General features: G+C 40.6%; 1 protein-coding gene across 2 annotated transcripts in view; it reads left to right on the top strand.

Moving 5' to 3' along the window:
- Galnt7 (polypeptide N-acetylgalactosaminyltransferase 7) overlaps positions 1–24,220 on the top strand; it is a 121,412-nt gene that overhangs the window by 80,141 nt on the left and 17,051 nt on the right. The window contains exons 3-6 of one of the 2 annotated variants that reach the window (XM_051182445.1): positions 13,769–13,935; positions 19,843–19,973; positions 20,204–20,283; positions 22,452–22,634. In XM_051182445.1, the coding sequence (XP_051038402.1) occupies positions 13,769–13,935; positions 19,843–19,973; positions 20,204–20,283; positions 22,452–22,634 (561 nt within the window). Of the gene's footprint in view, positions 1–13,768; positions 13,936–19,842; positions 19,974–20,203; positions 20,284–22,127; positions 22,311–22,451; positions 22,635–24,220 lie in introns of both variants that reach the window. The other variant, XM_051182446.1, reaches the window with a different exon arrangement.

The following is a 24,220-nucleotide window of genomic DNA, read 5'->3' as shown; positions in this document are numbered from 1 at the left end:
TTTTATAGCTCATTTAGGTCTTATGTGGGAAATGGAAGTTTCCCTACCCTGCCCTGTCCCTCAGATACTTCTAAATAATAACTCAAAGGCTTATATTAATTATTAATGCTCAACCAATAGCTCAGGCTTATTACTAGCTAACTCTTACATTTAAATTAACCTATATTTTTGTCTATATTTTGCCATGTGGCTGAAGGCTTACTATCTCATTTTCTATATGTTTGTTTGGTTGCTGGCTGGCATCTCCCTCAGTCCCTCCTCATCTGAGTTCTCAGTTTGCTTGTTCCACCTAACCTTATCCTGCCTGGCTATTGGTCATACAGCTTTTGTTATTAACCAATGAGAGGAATATATATTCACAGAAATAAAAAGGTCATCCCATAGCACCCTCCCTCTCCTCTGCAGGATCCCCCAAACTCCACCTAATATTGGCTGAGAGACTGTGCATCTTCTCCCATCAGTTGCTGGATGAAGTCTCCCTGATCTCTTTGATGACAATACTGCTAGGCTCCAATCTCAGAACACTGCAGTCAAGACAAACTTTAGGTTGAAGGTTTTGTGACTAGATTGGTGTCCCAGTTCCTCCACTTGAGGTCTTCCCTGGCTACAGAAGATGGCTGGTTCAGGCTTTGTATCCCCCATATACTAGGAGTCTTTGCTAGGGTTACTCTTGTGGATTCCATGGAGTTTCCATTGTACTAGGTTTCTACCTCACCCCCAAAGTGCCCCAAGTTTCAATTGTTTCTCCCAGTATTTTCTCCATCCCTCCCCTGCTGTCTTCTACCCCCCCCCCCACACACACACCCTGTTCCCAACAACACTATCTGGATTCCACTCTCAAAATTTATTGTTTCCCCTTCCCACTATTTCCCCTTCCCAGAGAGATCTTTGCTGCCCTGCCCCACTTAAGCCCTCCTTGTTACTTAGCCTCTCTGAGTCTGTAGATTATAGCATGATTATCTTTTACTTTACAGATAATACCCACTTATAAGCGAGTACATATCATGTTTGTACTTCTGGGTCTGACTTACCTCACTCAGAATATTTTTCTAGTTCCATTCATTTGCCTTCAGATTTCATGATGTCATTGTTTTTAGCAGCCAAGTAATACGCCATTGTGTAATATACCACATTATCCATTCTTTGGTTGTGGGACATCTAGATTATATTTAGTTTCTGGCTATTATGGATAAAGCTGCTTTGAACGTAGTTGATCAAATGTGGTTGTAGGAAGAAGCATCCTTTGGATATATGCCCAGGAGTGGTATCGCTGGGTCTTAAAGTAGATTGATTCCTACTTTTCTGAAAAACCACTGTACTTATTTATTTCCACCAGTTGTGGAAAAGTGCTCCTTTTACTCCACATCCTTTCCATCATGAGCTTTGACTTGTGTTTTTGATCTTAGCCATTCTGACTGGTGTTAGTATCTCTGTGTCATTTTGATTTGAATTTGCCTGATGGCTAAGGATGTTTGAACACTTCTTTGAGTGTTTCACAGCCATTTGAGATTTCTCTGTTAAGATTTATTTTTAGATATATACCCCCATTTTTTAATTAGATTGTTTAGCTTGTTGATGTGCAGCTTCTTGAGTTCTTTAAATATTTGTTTTCTTTGAGGCACTATTTTCTTATCAGCATGCTAGGCATTCTTCTCCCTGGTTGGCCACAATTCATTTTGTTGGTCCTTTATTTTGGAACATTTGGAACCATTTCTAGTTTCTCATTATTGTAAAAAAAATGTTGTGATGGACAAGCCTGGGACTCAGTCTCTGCGCCCATTCACAGAGACAAATTTCTAATGGAGTGTCTCTGTCAAAGAACTGAAGACTGTCTTTTTATGCTGTAGTATTTTTCAATTCCGGAGTCTCCGTTCATCATGTTCAGGTTCCATCTTGTATCTACTTCATACAGAGCGGATTTGTATTGCCTTTTCCCTTCTTCCTTCCTTCCTTTCTTCCTTCCTCCCTTTCTTCCTTCCTTCCTTCCTTCCTTCCTTCCCTCCTTTCTGATAATAATCTCCTTCACATATTGGCTTATCTATAATTCTTATCAAAATTCAGGGACTCTGAAGAGAAAACACAAGTCTGTGATCTACTCTTCCATGTGGCAGGGACAGCAGCTCACTTGTCATGTGGACACACATTAAGTCCTTGGGTTCCCTGTGAGGTTTTCAGTGACCTAGAATGTTTTCCAAAAATAATGAGTTTGAGCCTGCCTGCTTCAGAGTGAAAATTTACATACCATCTCAGTGTATAGAATTCCATGCATGGAATAAGCCACTTGATAACTAACTAGCATCAACTCAGTCTTAGTGATTTGGCTTCAGAGAACATTCTGCAAAATCCCTGCAACAATGTAAAAGAAACGTAAAGATAGGAAGTAGAGATGTACCTTAGTATAGTCTAACCTAACAAGCTACAAGCCCTGAGTTCAGTCCCTAATGCCACATAATACTGGTGTGGTAGCATAAGTCTTTAATCTCAGCACTCCAGTGGTAGAGGCAGGAAGATCAGAAGTTCAAGACCAGCCTGAGATACATATGTTCAGGTCTTGGGAGAAATGAAGATAGGGAACAAAAGTGTAAAGATTCAATGCAAGAAAAGAGGTAGACTAAAAACTTCTTCAAATAGTATTATTAGATTTTCCCTTTAATATTTACTAAATATTCCATACATATCTATTATATTATATGTTAAGTGAACTACCTGGACCCTAGTACTTTTAGGAGCATAAGTCACTAAACACAGTTAATATGGTCTCATTAACTGCAGACGCTGACTGATCTGTGAGTTAATAAATGCTATTTGTTGTGTATTATGTGCTCTTCTTAACATCTGTAACCAAAATTTTTCACTAGAGTCTTCGAAAACTGCTGTAGTTTACCCCCTCATTTTGCAGTTGGGGTCATTGGTATGAGTCCTGGAGTAAGAATACATAACTAAGCATTACACAGCCTGCCAGAGCTAACAATTCTCTGCTGGAAAATCATCCACGAACACCAACCTAAAGGTCTCATGCAACCAGTAAGCATCTTCCTCTTCCTCAGTCATTAACAGGGTTGACATGTGCTTTTGGAAATGCAGGTCCTCCAAGTAGTGGATGGGAGTTCCGTATTGTAATTAGAGTGCCAGGAAGGCATCTTGTGGCTCAGAGTGAGAAAATGTGAAGTGGGAGATGACTCAATAAACATCTGAAAGAATTGTTTGCAAAGTGAGATCTTCACATCTCTGTTGAACTTCACTTCCCAACCTGTTCTCTACACAACTGTTTTTAATGACTTGCACGTGCTATGATGCCATTGTCAACTGCTGAAGCCTTCATAAAAATATAGCCCAGAAGCTCATTGCTGTATGTACCTGCCTTAAGGAGACCTCACACTAAAAAAACAAATCTGGACTTCACATCAAGAACATTAAACACAGACCTAACCAGGTTTAATTCTAGGAAATTCGAGTCAAACTAGCAAACTCGTAAGAGGTTTTTAGAGTAAGAGTGCTCCGTTAGCAGAATTCGGGGTAGCGCCGTTTGTGGTGGATTCTTTGTGAGCAGTGTTCTAGAATTGTACTGTCTGAGCCCTTCATACTCTGCCATGCACTTTATAAATTGCAATCCTAGTTCTTTTTCTACATCCCCCCTTTAAAAAAAATCATTTCTTTTATGTTTCTATAGTGTTTCATTCTTTGTTTTGTTTGCTGCCTGAAGTCCTTCACAGATTGAGGCAGAAATTTTATTAACTAGCTCAAAGATGCAAACCTTGCTTCACTACCAATGTCTTCACAGCTGTGCATGGTCCACAGTGTGTTCATCCTTAGCTCTGCTTAGTGGCTACTGTTTTAACCCAAATATATTGGTGTTTGATAAGCTGGCATTTCTATACAATTAGAATATCATATGTAAGCTCATATGTGGAATGAGAGTCCAATATAGCTATAAACATATGGCTCACTCTGTGAAATGTTTTTTTTTTCTTTCTTTCCCAGGGAGTTTTGAAGAAATATACAAGAACATATGTGCTGTCTTAGGACTTACTGCCAGATTTTTTTTCTAAATTGTGGCTTGAGATTTCAGATCATTAACTGGACACATCTGCCAGAGTTTGTTTTTCTTTAAATAAAAGAAAAGAGAAAAACTTTGAAGGTAGCTATCCCCAAAATATAATTCAGCATTCTTAGTTAAAAACAAAACAAACAAACAAAAAACTATTTAATATCCTTGACTCTAAAAACCAAGCAGAAATCTTCCACACTAAGTGCAATAGCTATGCATTCCTTGTGTATGGGTGAAAATGTGGGATTCATTTTCCTATTTGCTTTATAAGCATGTATTTTTAAGTGATGCTTAGTAAATGTATGGTTTAAGGGAAAGAAACTTTAAAGCTAGAACTAAAGGATTCCTTTTCAAACTCACTGCTGTCATTAACTGACTGGGCAGTAGCCTCAGTTCCTGTATGTAGAAAATGAGTTCTAAAAGCGTCTCTCTACCTTGCAAGATCACCATGAAACTGAAATAAGGTAATATGTGCAGGAAAGAGTGAAAGCTATTAGAAACGCATTTCCCGTGTGGGGTCAAATGAGCAGTGTACTCGATGGCAGAAGCAGCCGCTGTCAGGCTCCAACCTTCTCCACCCTGAGATTATTAGCACCTTCAGACTCTTCCCAACGAGTTCTGGGAGCCCAAGCATGTTGAACACCTGCTTGGTAATGGGCACTCTAAAATTCCTCATGGACACTTGTGTTTCTGCCTTGTGCTCAGTGCAGTGCTGTCCACTCAATTAGTGTCCTTTGCTCCTAGCCTGTGTATCTCTGATGCCACCTGTTTCAGCAGCAGAGAGGTATACGATAACTGTGTTTGCAGTCAGCCAGCCATGCCTGTCTCTCCTGTGCCTTCCTGCACAGCCTTCAAGAATTCCAGCTCCTAACCTGCTCTTCCCGATTGGCTTGCTGGACACTTTAACAGAGCAGGGGAACCAGCTGGGTGGCTGAGATGGAGCTGTTCTCATGCTTGGAGCTCTCTGTCCCAGTTCACTGCAGAGAATGCAAGCTGAGTTCTCCAGATGACATCGCATCTGGATCGCAAGCTCCCCTTGCTTTTTAGGAGCTGTGAATTGTAACCATACCATGAATGTGACTCTGGATAGGGAGTTGGGGGAAAGGATGGGTGACATCATGGCTAATAGGAAATAGATACACAAAGGGACTTTTCTATTTTTTATTGTATTTATTGTTGGGGGGCTGTGTGAAAAGGGGGATGGGTGTGCATGTTGCACTTTATGTATGGAGAACAGAGGAGTTGTGAGGTTGTCTATCTCCATTCACCTTTATGTGGGCTCTGGGAATCTTCTATACTTGATGTGCCATTGTGCTGGCCCGCATCCCAGTTAGCAGAGGTCACAGTGTTCTGGACAGGTGACACTTACTCTTGGCTGTATAGTTGCAGAAGGCTATGGCTGTTAACTGCATTTTTGTAGCTCGTAGTCTGGGATTCAGCCTGGAAAGGTTCTAGGAAACCCGTTTTGCTCAAACAGCCCCCTCTCCTCTAATCCAGTGACTATTTGGACATGAGCTAACCCTCAAAACCCCAACTCAGCCCCAGAAAAAGACTTTAGTCCCAGGAATTGATGAAGTAACCCAGCTGGAACAGGGCCACTGGGCCACTTGCCTTAAACCTTATACCCATGACAGACAGCTGTCATTTATTGAGAGTGAGCTGACCTGAGGGGCAGGGCTAACGCTGCCACTGGCTTTACCTTCATCCTTGCTCTGGTTTCCAACTGTGCTGCTATATAGTAGACTCAAGCAAGAGTCATTGTTAGCAGCCCTTCTTTCCCCATTACTTAGTTTTGATATGACAGGTGATGCACTTGAAATTTTTTCTGGGCACAGCCATTAATTCTGTGTACATCGACTTGATTTTCAATCTCCACAAGAATGTAAGATTTATTAGTCTCCCTGTCAATAACATTTGACTCATTAGCAGGGGAAGATGGATGGTGTTCTGTGACATCAGGCAACCCTGAAAAAGAGGAGGAGATCTGAAAACATTTTTTAAATCAAATCAACAAGTGTGTGTGTGTGTGTGTGTGTGTGTGTGTGTGTGTGTGTGTTGTGTTGTGTGTATTGAATTGTCATAATCACGAAATGCTTGCTATTTGGGCAGAACTGAGTCTAATTTGCATTTTGCAGATGATAGGCTGAGGGAGTTCTATTGCTACCGGCTGGATTTTGCCCTTCAAGGGAGGACTGACTAATAAGAACATTAGGGAAAAGTAATTAGCGTCTAACAGTGAAGGAAAAGGGCACAAGCTCTTCATGAATGGATATCTGAGAAAATGATTAGGCTAAAATCAAACTGGAACTCAGTTCCACTGTGCCTAGTCAAAAGAAAGGGCCAGTCTACATGGGGGCTAGAATAGGGGACCAAAGACACAGTGATCACTGTGGCCTGACCAGCTGTCATTTTGAGAGCAATCGAGCCTGAGTCACCCAGTAAGTCAGTTCAGCAAACCTCAATGTGTCGAGGAAGGTGTGTGGCGCCTTCAGAATTGTGATACCAACCATCCTCACAGTCTACACTGACCCTGGAACCTGGTTTTAGGTAGTTTTTAGTGGTGACTATACTACAAAACTTGAGGGCTTTTTTCTTAATATCTCAAACTACATACTAATTAGATATCTACTTTGAAATATTTCTAATTTAGTTAATATATATAATTCTCAAATGCTAATGTTCATCTGTACAAAGTAGTTTTAGGACCTACAAAGTGATACCACCAGGAGAGGCCATCTCTAGCTCATCTTTCTGTAACTTCACCAAGAAGCTCTCTAATCTCAAATTGTAAGGGAAAATAGATAGATTGCTTGATGTACTGATTGGCTAGTGAAACTCTCTGAGGTTTTACCCTATGAACACATATACATAACTGATGGGAGATGTCATTCTGTAAATATGTTTCCCTTATTGGTTAATGAATAAAGCACTGTTGGCAAATAGGAAGGCAAGATAAGTGGGACTAGGAGACAAAAACGATTCTGGGAGAGGGAGTGAAGATTCAAGATGTAGGGACTTGAAAGAAAGAGATCCGGACCTTCTCTCCGGTAAGATAAAACCACGTGGAAACACTTAGATTAATAGAAATTGGTTAATATTTAAGACAGAACTAGCCAATAAGAAACACTAATAACTGACCAACAGCTTTATATCTAATGCAGCATTTCTGTGTGTTATTTGGGGCTGATGCAGCAGTGGGACCAGGCTGATGGGAAAACTGCACATAACACATAACTAGCTGAAATTTAGTAAAAATATTAAGGCTAACATGTTAGATGTGGTAGTTACCTAAAAAAAAAAAAATCTTTTAAACTAGCTAAGCTGAAACAGGTAGGCCAAGAGGTCCTGTTGGACTGTCTCATGGAAGCCAAGATCACACAGGACGTGTGAGAGTCATTGGAGATTCAGAACCAGGAGGGGGCAACTAAAGGAAGTGAAACCATATCACAACACTCAGGAGGCAGAGGCGGGCTGATCTCTGTGAGCTCGAGGCCAGCCTGGTCTACAAAGTGAGTTCCAGGACAGGCTCCAAAACAATACAGAGGAACCCTGTCTCAAAAAACAAAAACAAACAAACAAACAAAAAGAAGTGAAGCCATGTGTGTGTTAAAAATTCATACACTTATCTCCACTTACTCTTTTTTTTTTTTTTTTTTTTTTCTGTTTCTCCAAGAAAAGCTTTTCTGTGTGTCAAACCCTTGCTTCACCATGGAAGTATATAGAAGTCACACAAGCTCAAAGTCCAAAGCGAAAGACTCCAGCTGGCCCAGCTGGGACAAGTGTTCTCTGCCTAGTCCATCCTGCTAGCTGAGAGATGATGTTATGTGGTCTCCTGCTGAGGAATTGCTAAGGAGACAGAACCATGTGGTGTGGCTGCTCTAAGTGGACATTCTAAACATATATCCCAACATAATGTTCCCCTTAAATGTAGATTCTGTTTGGAGTACAAGTGCAAATAAATAAGTTGTTCAGGTATAGTATATGGTTTTAAATATGAGGAAAAATTAAACATACTATGTTTTTGTCTCCTCATTGTAGGAAAAGTACTGCATATTTAAAATTTTTAGTTGATATTTTAAGGGTGTTTTAGCTTTACATAGATCTTAAATGTTTCTTTTATATTTTAATTTGTTATTAGATTAATTTATTGAGTATGAGCCTCTGTGTGTCGTGTGTACACATGTGCACATGTGCGTGTGTGCATGTGCAATGGCCTGGAGAGTTGGTTTTCTCCTTCTAGCAAGTGGGTCCTAGGGATCAAACTTACCTAGCTTCTCATTGAGAGAGAGCTCCCAGCCATTAAGCCAATCCTCCAGTCCCCAGCCTTCAAAGCTCCATATAGGACCAGATATTGAGGAACTTAGCAGATGAATTTAAGTGGAAGTCTCAGCACTCACCAGAGACACTGAGGAAAAGGTGAGGGATTTGAGGAACAAATGTTTTCCAGAAGAGAAGAGAGCAAGTTTGGTTCTAGAGACTTGACACTGATGTGAGGCACAGTCCCAGTGGTTTAAACACAAAGCCTCGCCTTCACTAAACAGTAGCATGGGTCTGTGAGAAGAAGCCAAGCGAGCTCATATCTTTGTCTGAAAGTAGACACACACTTACCCAGTAGACCAGGAGACCGTATTACCCTGGTTAGGGTTAAGGTTAGGAACAGTAGATGAAGAGATAGTAAGTATATTGAGCCAGTTTTCAACACAGCAAGCTGGGAGGGATGCTTGCACACAACACACAGATGATAAACCTGTCCCAGAGATAGGGGCCTGTTAGAGTCAGCATCTAGTCAATGTAGGGAATGCAATTACATGTAAACACAGAATGCGAGACACTAGCCTTGATAGTAATTTAGGGAGGAAAGTTCTAGGGACTTGGGAGCTAGAATATGATAAGATTACAAAAAAACAAAACAAAAACAACAACCAAAAAAAAAAAAAAACTGTAGGGCTCCCGTAATTTTGGTTGAACTTAGGAAAGAATTTTATCTAAACCTAGTTTGAAGCACTGTACCCTTTAGTGGAGGAAAAATCATTTCCCAGGAGCCACACTGATAAAATGCATATCCAGAGAGTGGTAATGAGGAAGTTATAATATCTGTGTTTTTGGCATTAAATTTTGTATTTTTCTGCATCTGATACATTTGAAAGAGTAGCACTTATATTCTCAGGTGGTAACTCTGTGCCATGCCATCCAAAGTGCATAGAAACATTTGGATAAAGGCCACTCCCCCAAGTCTATTGAGTTTAATGTCTAGAACCCTTATTTCATTGAAGCCCATGCTTTAATCCCAACAGAGGCAAGTGGATCTCTGTGAGTTTGAGACCAGCCTGGTCTGCAAAGTTAGTTTCAGGACAGCCAGGGTTACACAAAGAAACCTTATCTTAATGTCCCCCAGCCCCCACAAAAAGAAAATATATATTTCTGAATGTTAAGTTGTATCTGCCTTACTAATATGTTAGGGAATTTGGTGTAAGCGCCATTTCAGGACAATTCTAAGCATTTTTCTCTTCCTTTAATTATTTAGATAAACAGTATTTTCAGATGGAGGCCGGAAAGGCTCTGTATTTATTTTTAAATGGAAGAAAGTAGTTAATAAAAAAAAAAAGTCATTGTTTCTCAAGTTATGGGTTTAATTTCTCTGCCTAAAAATTCCTCCCTGCTAGATTTAGACTTCCTGCAGAATTAACAGATAAGAGTCTAAAGTTAGTCCTTATCAAAATAAAGGCTTTGAGTGAATAATCTAGAAATAAGATGCAGCTCCTAAAGGGCATAAGCAACTAACATCCACACACAAGTACACAGTGCACACATATTGTACTGTAGATTAATGACAGCACATGTAAAATCACAGCAACTTTTAACCTAAAACTGTTGGCTTTTCACAGTCTGCTTAACTAGATTTTTTTATTGGTCATCTAATTACAAGGTTTTAAAATTATTCTGTTATAATTATGAATGTGTGCATGTGTGTGTATATGTGTCTGTGTATGTGCCTAATGTATGGCACACGGTGTGGGTGCCTGTGGGAGGCCAGAGGGCATTAGATCCTTTGGAGATGCAGTTACGTGACATTGTAAGCCACCCCATGTGGTTACTGGGAACCTAACGTAGGTCCACTGGAAGAGCAGCAAGCACTCCTAAGTATAGTACAAAGGATACCAGAACTATAGAGATGGCTCAAGTAAGCATCAATACATGTCTCATTTTGGTGATTTGCAAATGTCAGAAGTTACTAGAAAATGCTTAGGGAAGGGGGGACGCCTTAGGGGGTGAAAGTGCTTGCTGCACAAACATGGGAATCCCTTGCACTCTTGTTTCTTTAAAAACCAAGCATGTCCTCACATGCCTATAACCCCAGCACTGTGTGAGGCATTCTGGCTGCTGTCATAGCTGCAGACTCAATGAGAGACTGTCTCAAAGGAATATGCTAGAGAGCGATAAACCAAAAGACCAGATGTCCTCCCTTCCCTACACAATGCCCTTAGCCACATGCACCCAAATACCTTCCCACCTTTCTCCTGATACCAAGCACTTGTCTCAGAAGTAAGCATGAAAACATCCCTTGGGATGACAAGGCTCACTCCATATTACAGGCTTCTAATCTGATAATGAACACTTGTGGTCAGAGCAGTTCCCCAGCTTAGCTTGAGCCACTACTGTCCTCGATACTAGAAGACTGAAAAGCTCTCTGGGAACAGGAGATCCTGAAGTGCAGAAATGAGTGAAAAGTGTGTAACTAGACCATCCACCTGAAAGTAGGTTCTCACTGCATTTGGTTTTCTTTCCTATACATCTCCGAGTAAGTTATCCAAGGAGGATGCTGTCAAGACCCCTAAGTAGGTTCCTGGAGACACAGATAGTACCACTCCTGTGTATATGTATTCTACATCTTTTTCTAAGTGTGTATTCCTTGATTTAAAAACAAATAGTCTATAAATGAAGTATCCTAAGAGATCAGCAAACATCAATAACTGATCACACACTAAGTTCCCAAGAGTGTCTCTCCTGATATCTTAACTGTATGGTACTCTATTACTCAGCTGTGTTTGATCACAAGTAACTAGAAGCTCAGAAAGCAAAAACCTCAGATAAAAGGAGACTACTCTATTGCAAATCTTACAACAGTAAGGTGAGACATTGTGCAAAACAGGATTTTACCTCAATATTGTACATAGTTCTTTTTCTTCCTTTTCACATTTATTTATTGTACGTGGAGGCCAGAGTCCAACTTGCAAGTGTCAGCTCTGTCCTTCCTTCATAGAGATCAAACTCAGATCTTCAGGCACTGTGGTTCAGCACCTTTACCTGCTGAGCCATCTTGCTAGTCCAGGATCTCTCTCCTTACTGTGGGTGAAGAGCACATTTTCCTTTGGCTTTTTCTCCCCACTTTAACCAGTCAAGAACCTTCATTCATTCATGTGCTTATGGCAAATAGAAACTTGTAGTTGAAGAGAACACAATCTGTGTTGCCCTACAGCTTGGGTTGGGCTGGCTCCTTTGCCCAGTGCTCACAATTCTGGAGGGTGTTTCTCTGCCATAGAGGTCATGTTTCTCTCTAGCATCCAGCGATTGAAAGGCCATGCATTCTTGAGGTGCTTCCTTCCTTCTTCTGGCTCCAAGTGAGGGATGTTCTGTCTCCTTGTGCACACTGAACTTTCCATTGGCTCCTAAGACACTGGTTTTAGACCATTTTGTGTTGCTACAACAGACCCCACAGTAAGAACTATGAAGAAATGAAGCCTATCAGAATTCTGAGGGCTGAGAAGCTCTCAGATTGAGGGACAAGTGCATCAGACATGGACCTCCTTGCAGCATCTAAGGGGGATGGTTTGAGAGCAGAATTTTTCTTGTGTAGATGAGTGAGAGGAGGCAATAGGAGAGCACTAGACTCCTGGTTTTGAGAAACCCACTGTGATAACAGGATGAATATGTTTACTCACCTTCATGGCTCCACACTCCTACTTTTAGGGATCAGATTTGTAACACTTGAACTTTGGGGACACATTCTAATGGCAGAAGATCATGCTGCAGTGACATGGTAACTTTGGCAGCCCTTGTGACTAGTGTTACCTTCCATGCCATCCTTACCCTGGTGACTGAGCCCTGCTTGTCATCTAGAGCCAAACCATGGCATAAAGCTTCTGTGTCAAGGATGCTCTCTTACTGTAGCATGCCCAGCAAACAGCAAGCTGGGAACTCAGCTACTTTCCCTGCTCCCCATTGAAATTATGTAGAAATGCCTGGCCCCTGGAGGTTGTTCTAGAGCCAAGAGAGACTGTAAAGGAGAGGTGCAATGGACACTGAAGCTCCCTCGACCTAAATATGTGTCAGTTGTTAGTGTTCTGCTCTGCACATTGAAGCTCAGAACAAAATAGAGATGGCACAAGCCTGTTCCTTTATCTACCAGTTGTGTTGATGCTTTGGTTGAGTTTGAAACAGGATCTCACTCTGTAACCCAGGCTGGCCTAGAACTCACAACATCACTGAAGGTGCCCTTGCCCTGGCCTTGCCTCCTCCACCTCTGGGGTAGATTACTTATAGGTATGAGTCACCATACTTGGCTCATATATTCTGTCCTTTTGTTTTTCCAAACTATCCCACTTCTCTATACTAGGAGATCTTTGGCTTCCTTTCTTTTCCTGGAAAGGAAGGGGATCCTCTTCCACAGAATATGGGTTATCAGGACTCAAAGGCATCTCAGAATAGGAGTACATGGGACAGACATACTAAAAGAAGACACATCAAGTCAGAACTACCATCCCAATCATGGAGCATCTCTTGTGTGGTAGCTGCTGGGGATGTGATGCTGAATGGAACTGGCGAAGCTCTGTTCTTAATGGATTATGGGCATGAGCATGTGGAAGGATAGACTCCTATATAAGGACATGGAGCCAAGTGAAGACCCATCAATAAGAAAATGATTAAGTCAATTATGGAAGAGCTGTCATACAACAAATTGTGCAAAGCCTTCTAGCTGGGTTCCAGGAATTGAACCAGGTTTGCTCAGCAAGTGTCTTTACTCTCTGGTCTGGGTCCAAGATTTACACTTCCCTGCTTCTGTATTTTGAACAGTTAACCTGAAAGAGAATGAGGCTTCTAACTTTGGCTTAGCTGCTCTCAGCTATACTCATCAAGTCTGCCTCTGGAGTCTTCGTCAGACCCTATTCTGAGAGTCCATCTCTTAGGAAAAGGCATCCAACATCTTTATTCCTGCTGCCATTATCTCAGACATTCTTTTGTAGGATAGCCAACAGCCCTTCTTTGTCAAACTGTGAATCCAGACAATGTTAGAGCTATATTCATTTATTAGTAAATTTTCCAAAGACTCCCGTTACTTGGCGAGCCTGCCTAATTTCTTTCTGAATATTTTCACTGTCATACTAGACAACAGAATAAATCTCTTGCACTTAAAGCTCAAGTTTCAAAAAGGAAAACAAAGTGGTATCTGTGTCATAGAAAACAAGCTGACAACTGTAATAGTATCTTTAGCATCCTCAGCATTGATTCATAAGCTATTTCTTTTATCACAGTGTGCTGGTACCAAGGAGCACTATCTAAGAGTAACTTTAAACATCAGCTTCTCTCTCTGATCTTATGTTTCTCTGAGACCCACAGCGCTTCCTCCTGTTTCCTTAGATAAGTCAATAATATTTAATCCAATCAGAAAATTCCGTCACAGAGACTTTGAAGCCACATGTTAATGAAATTCTCTTTTTACAGATGCAAGTACTGGCATTACGATGAAAACCTGCTCACTTCCAGCGTTGTCATTGTTTTCCACAATGAAGGATGGTCAACCCTCATGAGAACAGTGCACAGTGTAATCAAAAGGACACCAAGGAAGTATTTAGCAGAAATTGTGTTAATTGATGACTTCAGCAATAAAGGTAATAATGGCTGTAGACTTGACACCTTGGCTATAAAATTCTGGCTATAAAATAAGTCAATTATAAGTATTACTAAGATGTTATATCAAAATAATTAAGCTTTTAAAAATGAAGGGAATCTACTGATGTATTACTATATTGTCACTGTGCCAAGAACTATATCTGTCATCTTATTTAACCCGAACAGTAACTTTTACAATATTATAATTACCTCTATTTTATACGGGAGGCTCAGAGAAACCACGTGACTTGCCAACAGTCACAGAGGTAGTAATTAAGTGCTAGATCAAAATCCTTGAGTTCAAGGCTGTCTTCAAGCATTGTCGTCAGATGCTGTACCAAGTCTACGGGGCTGGGATTTCACAACAGTTGAGCTATAGGAATAACTCACCTGAAGCTCCAGCCATAGCCCTCAAACGGAAATCCACGTACCTACCTCACAGACATTCGTTTTACACTTGACAATAATGCAAATTCAGAACTTTGTCTGAAATGGGAGTGCATTAGTTACTTTTCAAGTTGCTGTGACAAAATGCCCGACAAAAACACATTAAGAAGGAAAGGGTTATTTTGGATCACAGTTTGAGGACACATTGAGTGCATGGTGAGAAAAAGGAGGGAGATAAATGTTGGTGCTTCGTTCGTTTTCTTCTTTTATTCAGTCAAGGACCCACGTCAGTGGGATGGTGCTGCCTGCATTCAGAGCTAGATCCTGCCAAGTACTGCCATTAACCATCGTACTGGTCATACTAGACTAGTTTTTAAATACAGAACACATCTTCTCCAGCTCATTTTATTCTGTATCTGATTTAAAATATTAAACAAAATAAGTTATGAAGGTTTTTTTAACTTTTTTATTCTTTATGTCTTTCAATCATGCTTCTCCTCCCCATTCATTTCCCCATCCCCTTTTATCTGCCCTCTTACCCTCACAACCCTCCCCCAAAATAAAATAAAATAAAGTTTAAGAAGGAAAAAGGGGGGGAACCAATCTCATCATGGAAGCTGTAGTGTGACACACTCAGTCACACAGTAAACTCTTTTACCCATCCATCTTTACTTGCAAGTGTTCGTTGCAATAAGTTGTTGGTCTGGTTTTAGGCCTCTGGTTTCTCCTACACCATCGATGCTGGTCCTCTCTGGGACTCCTCTTGGTTTTCCTGTTGCTGCCCTGAGTCATGGAGATCCTGCATCTCTGGATCTACTGGTCTGGTCCTATGAAGGTTTTTCGTTTTGTTTTGTTTTGTTCTTTTAAGAAGAGAAAGAGAGAATGTGTGAAGACTCCTATACCCCAAGCTAGCCTAGAATTCTTTGTGTAGCTAAGGATAACCTTCGGGCTATGCCTCCACCTCCCAAGCACCTTCATCACAGGCTGCATCTGGCTTGCTCTTCCTTCTTTTAAAGGCGGCAGTTAGAGTATTTAGGAAAATGTTGTGCCTTCTTGGCTCAGCTTGGCAACAGAATAACCAACTGGTGATTTTCCTTTGTTTTTTGTTTGTTTTGTTTTGGGGTTTTCTTTTTTTAATACACACATGAGATATTTAATGTTTCCTATGTTGTCTTAAATTAAGCATTTTAACATCAACATTCTTAAAATTTGTTGACAAAACAACACACGAGTGATTTTCTAGAGAAGTGAATTTATTTTCAAAGTTAATTGTGAGTAATTTCTTTTGATACATTATTTTAAGTTAAATACGTATTCTTAATTACAGAAATGTAGAAATCCTAAGTCAGCATGCAAATGAAAGTGGCGTGTTGCTTCTTCAGTGCACATCTGCATATTTATTTATTTATGCCTGCTTGTCACAAAACAATTGAAGTTTTTGAACTGATTGAAGTGCTCAGCTACTCACTAAGAACAGGATGCTTGCATTCCGACACACAAGATTCAAGTTTGTCTGTGTAAGGTGTGACCACCAAGTCTGATGTTAGGGTTGAAGATGGGACATGAGTGCCGTGAAAATGTCTTTCAGAATAGCTTTATACAGTTTCCTAAATTGAGCTTCCTCCAGAGCGCAATTCAGAACTCTGGACGCCTGGGCAAACTTTTGCTGCTTCTTCAAGGACATGGCTAGAATGTTGATGTGCTCACATATGCTAGCACTAGAAAAAAAGGAAAATTATGACTTATTTCCTTCTCTCACTTTTTTGCCACTGATAGCTTTTTTTACAACTAATAATTTTTAATCACTCTAGATGTATAGCTTTAAATTTTTAGCTAAATTAGATATATTGAACTTAGATCTCTTACCTTGGTTGCAGTTTAATATGACAGAAATGCTTTTATCAAAAATACTCCTTTTTCTGCAAGACAAGCATTTGAAAATAGACTTCATGGGGCTGAAGGTGGCTCACCACCATCTCTCACTCCAGTTCCCGTTTATGCTACACCCTTCTCTGGCCTCCAGAGACTCATGCCATGCACTTACACGCAGGCAAGCAAACACAGTAATTTTTAAGTCATTAAAAAAAAATCTAAATCTACAAAACTACTTTCTGAATTCTCCTGCCTTGGCACTGATTGTTGGAACTTTATTATTAATATTTAATCAACATTATAAAAAGAATAGATACTTCGCCATCCTAAAATAAATTTTTAGCCCCAAAAAGAACAGGGGACCCTGATGTTTGAGGTATTTGTGCATCTGACTTTTTTGCTTCAGTGCATCTCATAGCTCTGACACTCAGGCAGGACCTGCTTACCTCACAGTAGGTGAAAACTTTTAGACTCTCCTGGAACTAGAGTCCAGAAGGTCTGTAATTAGTGATTCCAGTTTCAAAACAACATTACAATTTTTTGCTACTAACTTCAGGAAAATTGTAGTATTTGGTTAATCATGCCCGAACAAAAACTTGGCTTGCATATTGCCCCAGTAAAAAGTAAACGTTGAAGTTATAATTTTTATTTTAGAGATAAAATAATACAGAATCCCTTAAAGGATCTAAGTACTCTCTTTTTAAGATATATTTATTTATTATGCATACAGTGTTCTGCATGAGTATATGCCTGCAGTTCAGAAGATGGTACCAGATCTCATTACGGATGCTTGTGAGCCATCATGTGGTTGCTGAGAATTGAACTCGGAATCTCTGGAAGAGCAGCCATTGCTCTTAACCACTGAGCCCTCTCTACGGCCCCAAAGCTACTCTTCATAACCATTAGGCTTCTAGAAATGATAGTGTTCTCTCTTATCAAGATTGGGACCTTTAGATAGTACAGGCTCCTCCCCCATGCTGTGTATCCTCGGATGAGGCTAAAGTGGCTTCAGATGGAACATCCCCAAACGCTTAGAGGTCTGAAGCAGCTGAGGGTTTTCTCCATCCTGCCTTAGAGATATGCTGCAGCTTGGTCCTACTTTAAGGTCTGCAGTAGCCCAGGGTTTCCCTGTCACACTGGATCTCCTGTTCAGGGCATCCCTGTCCCTGCTTCTCACATGACACACCTACACAGTAGCCTCAGCTGTGTGCTGCCTACACAGAGATGGAGAAGGGGGCAGACAGGGGAATACTAGTGGACTGACTCTTAACGCTACTGTTCACAAGTGGCCCACGGTGTTTCTGCATGAGCCCGGCCACTGACTGTCACAAACCCAACTAGACATATGTGCTTTGTAGAAAAGCAGTATTCACCTAGAAAGTGGCAATGGGTACTCTGATGTCCAAATACAGTCTAACTCAGTGTGCGGTAACAAAGAAGCCATTTGTCCTGATTGAGAGTTTAAATTTACAATAAGATGGATTTAAGGTATGTATTTAAGAAACATGTCCCAAAGACAGCCCTAATAGAATTAAGAAAGACTTTAGGGAATAGTAATGTAGGACCAAGCTTTGAAAAAAAGGCAAGACTTCTTTTACAAAGAAAGAAACAACTGATTTTGAAAGGGAAAAGCCCCAGGTGGTGGCAGTGATACCTTAAATCTCAGCACTCAGGAGGCAGAGATTAGTCTGGTCTACAGATAAGAATTCTAGGACATCCAGTGCTATAAAGAGAAACCCTGCCTTAAAAAACCAAAATGAAAAGGAGGAAGAAAGAGAGAGAAGGAGGGAGGGAGGGAGAGAGAGAGAGACTAAAAAGGAAAATTACCAAATATTTTGGCAAGAAAACATAATTAAGCTTGAGAACTTTACTTGTAAGACTCATTAAAAGTTGGTGCCTGTGTGTGTGTGTGTGTGTGTGTGTGTGTGTGTGTGTGTGTGTGATGTCTTAATTCTGAAAACCCATATGGGTGGGAATCTTGTTGGTGATAAACTCCCTGATGCGGTGATATTCATCTCTAATAGCAGTGTTTAGGAGGTTGAGGGGGATCAAGAGTTCAAGTCTAGAGCTGGGGAGAGTAAGAGCAGTGGCTGTTCTTCCAGAGGACCACAGTTTGATTCCTAACAATCACATGGCTCACGTCCATTTGTAACTTCAGTCCTAAGGGCCTCCTCCATAAACCAGGCACATGGTACACATACGTGCATATATTTTTAAATGCATATGATTTTAAAACAATTTTTTAAGAGTTCAGGGCCACAGCCGGTTGGTGGTGGTGTACACCTTTAATCCAAGCACTTAGGAGGCAGTGGCAGGTGGATATCTGTGAGTTCAAAGCCAGCATGGTCTACAGAGTGAGTTCCAGGACACCCAAGCTATACAGAGAGACCCTATCTCAAAAAGGGGGGGGAGTTCCGGGCCAGCCTCAACTACATAGTGAATTTGAGGCCAGCCTTGGCTGTATGACACTCTTATCTTGAAACAAACAGAAACATTTTTAAAGCCTCCTAAAACAAGCAAACTATTAAGTATATGGTCTCCCATACCCATTTACCACCAACTCATATCTAAATACAGAAATTGTTTGGTGATTTTTGTACCAATGGGCCAGATTTTTAACAATTTTAGGACAATTTCTATGTCCTTGGGAAGTGTCTCAGCAGGACCGGGAGCTTGTTCTAGCTGGTGAGCCAATTTCCTGGGCTCACAGTGATAAACAAAAGCTGTTATTTTCCACTGGGAAGCCAAGGTGCAAACTTTGCCAATTGTGCCTGGGTTTCATAGCCTAGAATTTACTCTACTAAATTGCAAACATGTATGTATATGTAGTTATAATAATTATAATTTAATTATGCAAACACTTGCAATGTTAACCTACAGACAAAAATGGGTCTTTCGATTATTACAGGCCAATGTGGTGGCTAGCCTTCAAGGCATGACTGCCTCTTCAATGCCTCCCATGGTGGCAGAACTGTGTCCCAGAAACAGAACGTTAAGCAGCCTATGCCCTGGGTAGACTCCAGGAAATCACATAATGGAACCACCACTTCTATTTATCTGTTTACTTATTTATTTTGGTTTCTCTGTGTAGCCCTGGCTGTCCTGGAACTTACTCTGCAGACTAGGGCTGGCCTCAAACTCGCAGAGATGCTCCCGCCTCTGCCTCCCAAGTGCTGGGGTTAAAGGTGTGCGCCACTACCAGCTGAACCACCACTTCTTCCAACTGAAAAATGTCATATGTTCAGATATTTTTTAATTTTTACATCAGACATTTGTAAATGGTGATACTCATCTAATCTTCACAGGGATGCTTGGTAATTTTTATGCTACTCAATCCTCTGTAGATATATTAAGCTTACAAGTGAACTTACAACACATTTTTCCTTCCATCTTACTTTGATGTGATGGCAGAGGACTGAAGCCAGGGCCTCATAAATGCTTTGCACGTGGTCTGCCGCTGACCCACACCTCCAGCCCTTACCTTCCATCCTAACTGATTTACCAGTTGGTGTGATTCACCAGTTGGTACGATTAGTGACTGCACAGCACATCTGTAGCCAATCTTCCTTTATTTCTTGAGAAAGAAAAAATAAGTTCCTATGTAAAAGTCTACAGTGTTGGCTGCAGGATTTTTTTTTAATTCACAGAACACTTAAAGGAAAAACTGGATGACTACATAAAGCTGTGGAATGGCCTGGTGAAGGTGTTTCGAAATGAGAGAAGAGAGGGTTTAATTCAAGCTCGAAGCATTGGTGCACAGAAAGCTAAACTCGGACAGGTAGGACGTGTGTGCTCTTTACAGAGCCAGCACGTTTTGGTTTTTGAATTGTCCTTCAGTTGTGTTTTGGTTTTTTGTTTCATTTAAATGAGAATGTTAGTTTGAATGGATAATTTATATGGCAAGATTGACTAAAATGCTAGTTGACATTAGCATCTGATTTAAGTTGTGTGTGATGTATGATGTTCCATGTGAGGAGTTTTTTTTTCACCCTGCCTCTTCTTTTTAAGGTTTTGATATACCTTGATGCCCACTGTGAGGTGGCAGTTAACTGGTATGCGCCACTTGTAGCTCCCATATCTAAGGACAGGTAACATCACCTTGCTTTTTTTTTCTTTCCTAGTTGAAAAGTCACCCTTGTCCTAGCAGGACATACATACACTATTCTCTGTCATCCCAATTCCATCTAGTTGGCCAAACCTTGTGTGAGGCATGTTTCCTTGAGCTGTTTGTCCCCTGGGTGGAGCTAGTTGGATGCTTTGGGCTATTCAGCTAGTGTCCCCTTGCACAGTTGTCTTGGTATTCTGTGGCTGAGACTTCATCAAAGGATATACTAATTTCTCCCTTGAAACTGGATAAATGCTCTGAAGACTTGAAGCATGCCTTTGGGTTTCTTATGGCCCTTTAAATGATTACATGACTAAATGATTTAGATGATAATGGGCCTACTATTACTCAGTTCAAGTCTTCCTGTTCCTATGAAAACTTCCGGTTAGAAATAGCGATGGAAGACAGTGTCACCATTAATATACAGAAATGTCTAAAATACCAAAAGACGGCATCAGTCCCTACTCCCAAAAGCTTTTGTTGCTTCCTGTCTGGAATTCTAGTTTACAATCTAGGCGAATGCAACATACTCTTGTGGCAAATAGCATGGGTCAAAGGAAGAATTAGGAGACTTCTCATCAGATTGAAGATGAAGGCCCATCATAAACACCGCACATGCTGGCTTAATGGACACAGCAGCCCAGCCAGGTAGAGATGATTAGCTACACTTTGCGTAAACAGTGCTAAACCTACAAAAAGTGAATTTGCCACAAATATGATACTTAATGAACTGTTAGACAGATCTCAACGTTTCTTTACATTTCAACATTTATTTTAAATTGTGAAGAGAATGTGTGGAGAGGAAAGATAACTGACCAGGCAGTCAGCCACTGTCTCCAGGGCAATGTGGATGTCTTCCCAGCACCAAGGAAGGGCTTTCAAAGGTTCCAGTGGGAACTCCATATATCACACAGTGGCTCTCCTGTGAGTTCATGTTCAGGAAAGAAGGAAGCTCTCTTCTAGAATCCACTTCCCTCGTATCAAGACTCTGAGTTCCACAGATTTTCGTTTTCTGTGTTCTTCATTTTGAGAAACCCATTCTCAACCCTTTCTGATATGATGAACAGGGTTCCGAGTCATTGTAACAGCAACTCTGAATCCAATTGGTTACTCAATGCTAGCATTTTACAAAACCCAAATGGAAGGATTATTTATTTATTTATTTATCCTCCATATTCTTAGTTCATTCCTTAAATCCCTCAACAGATACTATAGCATCTTTCCTTGTCTTCTTTTTTTTTTTTTTTTTTTTTTTTTTTGAAGTAAAATATAGAACCTGAGGTTTTAGTTTGGTTTAAGGGAGTTGTTTTGCTTTGTAATAAAAGGAGGGAAGAAAATTAAGTGCAAGCACAGAAGGGTATGCTCGTAATAACTGCTTTCAAAGAATCAACAAAAAGTTAAAGGAAGCTGTTAGAAGTGTACAGTGGGTGTGCATACACAAAACCTTGGAGACATTCTTAATGAGGGACACAGAGAGAAAACAGCGGGCAGAAAAGTCTTCTAAATACTGCAGTTACTATGAGATAGCTGCCAGTAACACCAAGTAAAAAAGAGAAAACATTTAGCAAGCTCAGTGGCATGGCTCTGGGCCCCAGGTGTGTGTTTGGACAGCTAGGATAAACTCCCTTCCACTCTGCCCTTCCGCTAACACAGGCCTTGCCTTTCCCAAGACCTTATTTTACTCTATGCCCCCAATCAGAAAATAGTTTCCTAATGCAAAATGAAACCAGCTACAAAAGATGCCGCACTGTAGTGCTGTACTTAGGCATGCTGAACTAGTCAGTTTGGGGTTCTTAAATGCGTTTTCATTTTCTGTAAATGTTTCAGAGCTACATGTACTGTGCCTCTAATAGATTACATAGACGGGAATGATTATTCCATTGAACCACAGCAAGGTGGGGATGAAGATGGTTTTGCCAGAGGGGCCTGGGACTGGAGTATGCTATGGAAACGTATTCCACTAAGCCACAAGGAAAAGGCCAAAAGAAAACATAAAACTGAACCTTATCGGTAAAGATTATTACTTTATTTTTTTATGTTGACTGTTTACCTAAGTCCTTTTTTTTTTTCCTTTCCCTATGAACTCGTATAAATATGTGGGTCCATACATACGTTTCCATTTGATCTTGCCGCATCATCAATACAACACAGAACCATTTGCACTGTGCCGATTATAGATGTCATAAATGGCAACACATATGAAATTATACCCCAAGGGGGTGGTGATGAAGATGGGTATGCCCGAGGAGCATGGGATTGGAGTATGCTCTGGAAACGGGTGCCTCTGACCTCTCGCGAGAAGAGACTGAGAAAGACAAAAACTGAACCGTATCGGTAATCACTAAATCACTTATCTACCTCCTCCCTTTTCTCTGGCTGCTGCTAATCTATTAACCTCTTGCCACGCTAAAAACTCGCTGTAAGAACTGGAGCTGTCGTCTCAATCCTGACAGCACTTTGCTCCTTGCAGCTTCGAGGCTTTGAATTCACATTGGCTCCCATAACAGCTTTTACCCTAAATGCAAGCCCCCTCTAATGTGAATTATACTCTTTCATTGGGGAAAAAGGAATGTGGAAGGCATTAGTAATTTGAAGCATAATCAGGAAAGAAGGGAGCAGCCTTTTCCTGCTGGCTAAGGAGACCAAAAGGCAGAGTGTGTTCTATCCATTAATGCACAACTGCTGAGAGCTCAAGATTCATAGTTTGCACCTTCAAGTCTTGGGTTCAGTGTTGACAGCCAACAACACTAGCAAGAGATTTTTGGATTCTCCCTTTTGTCTTATATGCTAAAGCTCTTTTACTGATTTTGTGTCAGTGAGGTGTGATAAATACAAACAACACAGGACTTGAGAAAATGTTGTATAGAATCCTTTGTTGTTTGGTTCTCAAAAGAATGTTTGATTAAGAGAAAACTCCATTTCCAAATAAGCTTATGTCCCTTTCTTGTGGATCTTCAAATAGATCGATTGATTTTCCTATCTCCTTTTCATCTTTTAATTGGAACATTTTACAGTCTTTCCAAAAGTGACCCCCAAATGAAATGCTAGTGTAACCATGCCCGTTATGTTTACTATTTATGTATTTCTTTATTTATTCATTCATTCATTCATTCATTCATTTTGTCCTGTGGTTCTGCTTTTATTCTTTCTCCCTGTCAAACTGCTCGTGTCAGAACTCCTCGGGGAAGTGTTTTCCTGTCATGGATTTGGGCATGTTGTCACCAGGGCACTGAATGGCAAACATGAGGAAATTACAGGGCTTCAGGCTTTTACAGGACAGCTTCCAAATTTTCCGTTAAAAACTTAAGGTTCAAGATAATCTAGGAGTCCATTGCTGACCTGCTTAAGCTCACAGATCACCTAAGAGAAAAAGCAAGGGTTCCCTGCCTATCTTGGTGTGTCCAGCAGTTCCTTCCAGGAAGGTGTGTTTTGAAAGTCATCTAGGAAAGTTGGCAAGGGATCTGCTTCATTAGCTAACATGTTAAAGCAGCATCTTCAAATATGTGTGGAGGAGATGAATGGGAATATATTTGAATATATTAGAAGAGCAGTGAGGTACAATCATAATGAAACAATGTTAAATGGCAGCTAAGTAAATATTACATGAAAGTATAACCACAGTGTACCAGCTTACTGATTTAAGCAGCGTATTTTAAGAAAGGCATAAGTGAACAGCTCTTGGTGAGATTTTCTGTACTAAAAATATTAACCTGACTCATTCTCTGTGAAACATATGTTTGTTGACTGTTTATGATGCACTAGCCACTATTTTAGAGGACAGTGACCTTTTCAAATTATGTTCCCTTGCTGGACATGGTGACACCTGCTGTTAGTGCCAGCACCAGGGAAGCAGAGACGGCTGGATCCTTGTTAGGTCAGGGTTAGCCTGATCTACACAGCAAATTTTGGGCCAAGCAAAA

This window comes from Phodopus roborovskii, unplaced genomic scaffold (assembly GCF_943737965.1).
Source record: "Phodopus roborovskii unplaced genomic scaffold, PHOROB, whole genome shotgun sequence".
Taxonomy (NCBI): Eukaryota; Metazoa; Chordata; class Mammalia; order Rodentia; family Cricetidae; genus Phodopus; species Phodopus roborovskii.
This window is presented reverse-complemented; position numbering and strand designations above follow the sequence as displayed.